At 41.9% G+C, this 7,021-nt stretch overlaps 1 protein-coding gene across 6 annotated transcripts in view; it reads right to left on the bottom strand.

Annotated features, from left to right (window-relative positions):
* Nucleotides 1-5,872: 5,872 nt before the first annotated feature.
* The window catches only part of VRK1 (vaccinia related kinase 1), a 65,906-nt gene continuing 64,757 nt past the window's right edge, over nt 5,873-7,021 (bottom strand). For 4 of the 6 annotated variants that reach the window (XM_025042037.1, XM_025042036.1, XM_025042032.1 and 1 more), the window contains one exon: nt 5,879-6,261. In XM_025042037.1, the coding sequence (XP_024897805.1) occupies nt 6,133-6,261 (129 nt within the window). In that variant the 3' untranslated portion in view covers nt 5,879-6,132. Of the gene's footprint in view, nt 6,262-7,021 lie in introns of all 6 variants that reach the window. The other 2 variants (XM_015599741.2, XM_025042038.1) reach the window with 1 other exon arrangement.

Below are 7,021 nucleotides of genomic sequence, written 5' to 3'. Positions count from 1 at the left end.
AACTTAATTGCGTTACTGGTATTACGGCGTGCGGATCCGGCAGCCCGCTGGGACGAAACAGGGACTCACGTCTGTCATCGCGGAGAAGAAAGGGACTGTCCCTTTGACATACCAGTCCGGCAGGTTCCAGGGAAGGGTACTTTCACCCACAGTTGATAAGTGCTCTTTCTGAGGATCACTCCCACGGGGACTACGGGGGGTGAGGGTGGGAGGCAGAGACCCTCCGAGGAGCAGGGTTCCAAAGGAAAAGACCCATCACTTGCACAGAATTCGATTTTCCCTCTAGATATTTAGGTCTAAAAAAGACAACAGTGAATATCTGAGCGCTAAAAAGTTGAGCTTAGAGGGGGGAAAATGTCCTACTTCTTTGCTTCATTACAGATACTCTCATTATGGCGTCAGCTGAAGTGCAGACCGGCACGCCTGTGCAGATTTGTCATGTCTGGTGGCCACTTTGAATCGGAGGTACTGGAGTCTTTAACATTCCCTCGTCAAGTGTCTCCCTGCTGTGCCTGTAAATGTCAGTCCAGTTTTTTCACGGCTGTGCGCACAGATTAGAAACAGCGGGGGAGCCTGGGAGTGACTACAACACCAGCAAGGGCACTTGTCTCCGTGGCAGCGCTCAAGTGATTCTTGGAACGCAGGACCCTGCTGTTTTCTAATATTTACACACAACTGGAGTCACAAGAGCAGTGAATGCAGTCTAAAGGCGGCTCGCTTCTTTTGTTAGGGACTTTACATTCAAAAGGAAATATCGACAATAACACCCACAAAATTTTAAAAGCCCTTTTTTAAAAGTTTCCTATTTCTCCCCAATTTTGCTGCTAAAAGATCAAGCAGGTATCATCGCGACTGCTCGCTTAGCTGGGCCCGAGTGGCAGGCGGTTCCCTGGGACCGGCAGGGGCTCCGGTTCTCGACCTTGAACCTCGATTGCTTTGCCCACTGTGGCTCCCCGACCTCTGCAGACAGACGGACGGGGCCTTGGAAACCGTTTTGATGTCACTTCGGCCACCTTTGCCTTCTGTACACCTTGTGTGACATATCAAAGACCTATTTGGGGGTCGTAGCGCCAGGAATACAGACTTCCTCAAAACCCTTGATAGGAGCTTAAAAGGCGGGGGGCGGGGGACACCCCACTGTGTCTGTATGTGTATCTTGGAAAATGTCGACATGATCCTTCTTTAAATTATAAATGGAAGGGTAAATGACATAGTTTTGTCCTAAGCTTTGAAACACCAGCAGAGGCTTTTTGGGACTAGGACCTTGAGGGGACTGGCGGGGTGCAGGGGAGGGCACTGCACAGGACCCAGACCACATATTTTGCAACTAGAGTGTTACTGGATTAGGTGTCATGGTCCTCCAGTCGGATGGACTCATGCATTAGCCCGGATGAAGTAAACGAAGACAGAAGAACAAAGCCTTTTATTTTTGACGGGGGTGGGGGAGGGGCTGAACTGCCCAGAACTTAAAGGTCTTCTCTAGGATCTGAAGGCACGTTTGTCTCCTCTCTTCACCAGGCATCTAATAGGATGGATATGGACCCCCGGCCGTAACTTCCCCAGGACGGAATAACCTAGAACGCCCATGTTCAGGGTTAGCAGACCCTTCCGCTGCTCTACTGACTCGTAAGAACTCGCGTACACTGGACCCCAACGAGGAGTCAGAGAGCGTGCAGGGCCTCCTCCCACCTCTGAGGACTATACCAAGGAAGCCCGTCACAAACTTCAGTACGAAGGTTTCTGCGTCAAGGTCAGAGAGAATACTGAACGCAGAGATCCCACTTGTTAAACAAACTGTAGCCCAGGTGTTATAAGGTGTTCATTTATATAACTGGTCACTTTTCACTCGCTTCTAAAAGACATCAGAAGCTGAAAGAAACCTATGCAAAGACAGGAAGAGAGTTCAGGCTACTGTGCCACTTCCTCCCGCCTCCGAATTCTGGACTCATGCCTCTACATCTCTTCTAGCCTCTGCACTCCAGGCACAAAGATTATCTTACAGATCATCTCCACTCATACTTCTGATAATTCAGACTTCTAATAAATGTTGAACTTGACAATAAGTCAAAAAGAGGTTTTCGAAGATCACTTGCAGTGGTTTATAAATAAAACTGTAATTTGCTCGATGCAGAAGTTTTACAGGTAACTTCATGACCAGCCAAACCACAAAAATTCAGGACTACTATTCATAAATTACATAATGCTACTGCCATAAAAGAAACCACCACCAGACAAGTAACACATCCTTCGTGCACTGGAAATGGCAAGCGTTTTATATGTAAAATAAAACCCGAGTGCCAGAGTTGCCTAAACCACGTGGTCAGCGGCATACTGCATAGAATCACTAATACAGTGTGTGGGCCAAATTTATCAAAAGACCCTTTTCCAATATTACTGCTTCAGTGATATAGTAGAGCTTCATGAATGAGAGGGGTACAGAATAACCTGTAGAATTAAAAAAAAAAAAACCCCCACAAAACTTTATCTATGCAAACTGTTGTAACTATGAAAAATTATGTAGGCATGAAACAGGATGAAAAAATAAGACGGCCAAAGGACAAGAGTTTGAATTTTAAACTGATGATGATGTAAATCAATTTTTCTTTCATTTAGATTTGTTAATGCAATTTGGGCAATAAATAAGAATTAATAAGTTAAATGGCGTTAATTAAATCAGCATGATACAGACAGAAGAGACAGATCACTGAAATCAGAGTTCGGAAACAGACCCTGGTATAAGAACTTAATACGTAATGAAGCAGACATCATACACCGGGATGGAAGGGGAACGGGGCAGAGAATTCACGTAACAAATGATACTGGAGCTACTGGTTAGTTATTTGGGAAAAAATCCATTGCGATCCTTACCTCACGGCATACACACCCCAAAATAAACTTCATGTGAATTAAAAATTTTAAAGTATTAAAACAAGAAAAACCTAGAAAAAGTCACGGTAAATATTTCTGATTTCAGGATGGGAAGCAATTTAGAACACTGGCAGAGGTACAATGAAAAAGATCGGTAGGCTAAAGCCATAAAAATTAAACTTCATAAAAATAAAAAATATATCTACAAAAAGGAGGCCAGAAAGAGTCACCAACAACCATGACAATGGGTTAAGATCGCCATACAAACAATATGAACATACCAAACCGAAAACAGAATGATCAGTTTACAAAAAAAAAAAAAAAAAAAAAAACCCTGCTTAGGCTCACTAGCAACAAAAAAAAATGTATCTTATCGAACTATAATAGTGATACTCAAGGATGACAAAAATATAAGTTGAGCCCTCTGATTTACTGGGCAAAGTGGTAAGTGATGCTTTTTTGCAAAGCAATTTGATAATATGCATCCACAACCCCTTCCATTCTTACGGTCTTTGACCAAGTGTTTCTCTTCTGAAAATCGAAAGAAATATTTGTACGTGAGGACAAAAATTTCTGCCTAATTTTATTCAAGAATATTGTTTATCTCAACACTGAAAACAACTTAAATGCCCAACATTAGGGAAACAGTTAAGAAAGTAGAAATCTATACGAAAAAAGTACGGAAACATAAAAATTTTATTTATGAAGTATCTGTAATAACATGGAATGTATTTAATGTTATCATTTAAAAAGCGGTATGTAAAGCTTTATATAAAGTATGATAATTATTTAAAGATAAAAATGCGAAGAAAAGACTGGAAGAAAATGGGTCAAAACACTAATGGTGGTCGCCTGCGGTGGTAGCAGCATGGCTAGTTTGTCCTTTGATGGTTTTCTGTATGTTCTAAATTTTCTACAATGATCATGTATTATTAATACACTCTGATAACCAGAAGGATAAAGAGCACTAAAAATAAAATTTTAAAGAATAAACAAGCACATAACACCCAACTCTATCGATACAGACACAAATGCATATCATCTATGTGTGTTGCTATGGAACTCGGGTCTTCATATGCACATTTAATTCAGTAATTGAAAGAAAGAACGGGTTTTCTAGCTCTGGCCTATTCAGGTTTTGTCTTGAGACCACCTCTGAAGAACGCCTAGAAGCTACTTCACGTCAGAGCGTGCGTGGTTACTGAAGATTCATCAGTTGCTTTCTAGAAAATGCAGAGCACACACGGCTCCTGCTGTGTGAGGACAAGACCCCGGCACGGGTGTCGGTCCTCGACAGACCGGGACCTCGGCTCGCGAAGGACCTGGAAACGGCAGCGCAGGCAGGACAGAACGGCGTCAGGAGCACATCAGAGGGTGGAAGGTGGGTGGCGAGGGGAGGACAATGGCCACGTCCACGGAAAGCAGGGACCGGAAAGGATAAAAGCCACGCACGGTGGAAACAGTAAGCACAGAACCAAAGAGGGCAAGAAAAGCGCACCGAACTCTGAATGGCGGGGAGGTTATTTAACCATTTTTTTTAAAAAGGGGGGTAAGAGAAACCAACGCAAGGCAGAGGACAGAACGGCAGAACGAGGGATGCGCCTGACGGATCAAACTGGCTACTCTGGCTACTAGTTTTTAATTTCTGCAGCCCTGCCAACAGAGTAACATTCGAGAAAACGCCAGCACTTGTTAAAAACAATATGTGAGGGAATATCTGTTTTCTTAATATTTAACCAACAGGTTTTGCTATGTTTCTGTGTTTTGGAAAATAAAAAAGGCTAAGGCATATATACACAAAAACACACCACACACATTTCATCCTATTTTAAGCGTCAATGTGTTTGAAACAGAACTTGAGAGTTGATTTAGGTGTTACAAATAAACGCGGGACCATAACACTGACGAGTACTAAAATTCGACTTTCTACACAACGCGGGAGTCTCTGCCCAAAATCTAGCTTTCTACTCTGTAGAGACAGAGAGCTCTAGGACTTGAGGCGGCATTTCAAAGATTAGCCTTCCAGGGACAGCCGCCTCTCCGCGCTGCGTTTTTCAACATCTGACCGGTGCAGCGATAAACGCTTCACATGACAACTAAAAGATCCTCACCAGGGGGCAAAAAGCCACAGCCGTGGTGCAGGGTCAGGGCTGCTCAAACGTGGTTCGCCCCTGACAATTCCTGATCTATCTACATCGTCCCTGTGCTATTATTTACTTAATATTTTCTTCAAATCAACTTCCATATTTTAAAAACTGAAATACTTACTTTAGGCTTGTCCTAAGCAGTACAGAAATCAGCAGTTTAACACGCTACTTATATTTTGAATACATATTAAAATAAATGCTTAAATGTGTAAATAAATGTGTGTCTCTTCACCGTCTAAAAACCCTGTCCGTGCTGTAAGTTAAGGTAAGGTGCACCACCATTTACGGAATCCGATCCCACCCCAATTTCTCTAACAAAGTATATCTTGAAGTTATTCATAAATGTTTAAATTCCAAGTTCTTGTTCCCAAGGCAACTATAAAAAAATCCACATCTTAAAATCTCTAATCACTAAAACTCTGAAGTGCTTGGATTACTGTACAAATATTATATGCTACAAAAAGATGAAGCTTGTAAGAAAAAAACCTGTGAGTGAACAATATATGTAGATATGCAGAGACAGATATATTTCGCGGGGCTTCCTTAAAGGAAGCCAGTCTGGAAAGCCTCTCATCGTGCCCACTCTTGATACTGGCCCGCCTGTTTTCTTCCCGTAGAGCTTGCACACTTACATAATTCTTACGTAATCTAACTTTCGAACATACATATTTTCTCTCTCACAGATATAATTATTCCACTTTCTCTTTCATAATCCTTTCCCTTCTTTGTACCTCTCATTTCATATAGCAGGCGCTGAAGAAATGCTCGTGGAACTGAACAAAATCAATGTAAACCAAATCTTACGACCACGACAAATTGTGTATTTGTATCACGCAAAAAGAGGCCTTTATTTTAAGTTGTTGTTTTTTTTTTTTTTAAATCTCTTTAAAAGGCCTTTGTCAAACGTTTTGTACACTCTGGGAAATATATGACAGTTAGAAGGTGCACATCATAGTAATTTTTCTTACGAGTACTCCAGAACCTTTCACAGACAACGGGAGGCAGCTGAAAGAATATAAACTAAAGATTCACAATTTTATAAATTAGCCTTTAATAAATTGTACGAAGTATTTACTTTCATAAAAAAGCTTGTTTTTCAAAGACAGGTATTTCACTGTTACCCCCACCCGTAAGACTCACATGAAAACAAAACAGGAAAACAGAAAAAACTCAAATGGAAGGAAGAAAAGAGAAACTGGTTCACAGCATTTGATTTACTTCTGGACTCTCGTTCTGGTTTTTGAACCTTCAAGAGAAAACAAAGAAATTAATCATTAATTTACAAAAGCAAAAGAACAGAAATATAAGTATTTCTATATATAGTTATTAACATTTTAAATTTTATTGACCGTGACGCTTTAGAGGGATGAAATTTAGACAAAGGTGTAACTGTTAATACCCCGAAGATCTTAGTAAACTGTCAATTTTCTAACATGTCAAAACATATGCAAAGTCTACCGTCTACTCAAGTTCATCAGAACTCTTCCACTGATAGAACATACCCAGTTTACATGGGTCCCGAAATATTTCTCCCCCAAAATTTTATTATACAATTTAAAACATTAAACTCATGTAAAGTATGGCACCACAAGATGAACATTCACTCGCTGGGGGAAGCGATGAGGTCAGGCGTATTATGAAAAGCGAGAAATTTTATTCTAAGCGTGATGCCTTTCAAAGCCTGTCCCCTACACTCGGGAGAGCACTGGGCTACTCCAAAACGCAGTCCTTCGCACTAGGAACGGAACAGATCCCTACTGAGTAGCCTTCTAGAAAAGCATCGGATCTGATACTGGTCTAAGTAACTCATGACAGTTCCTAGTCAACTACTCCTGCGCTGGAATAAACCGGTGATGCTTTGTCGGGGGCATGGGAGCTCTGCCTCACCACGCCCACCCCTGCCCCACCTCCAGCTCCAGCACAGCAGAGTCAGAGGACGCCATGAGTCAGCCTGACCACGAATGCCTCGTGCTGCCACAGGAAGTGTGCCTTCCGGCTGCCTCACA

The sequence above is a fragment of the Pteropus alecto genome, unplaced genomic scaffold, assembly GCF_000325575.1.
Source record: "Pteropus alecto unplaced genomic scaffold, ASM32557v1 scaffold8, whole genome shotgun sequence".
In the NCBI taxonomy this organism is placed as follows: domain Eukaryota; kingdom Metazoa; phylum Chordata; class Mammalia; order Chiroptera; family Pteropodidae; genus Pteropus; species Pteropus alecto.
Note: the sequence above shows the minus strand (reverse complement) of the source record. Positions and strands in the feature narration are given on the sequence as shown.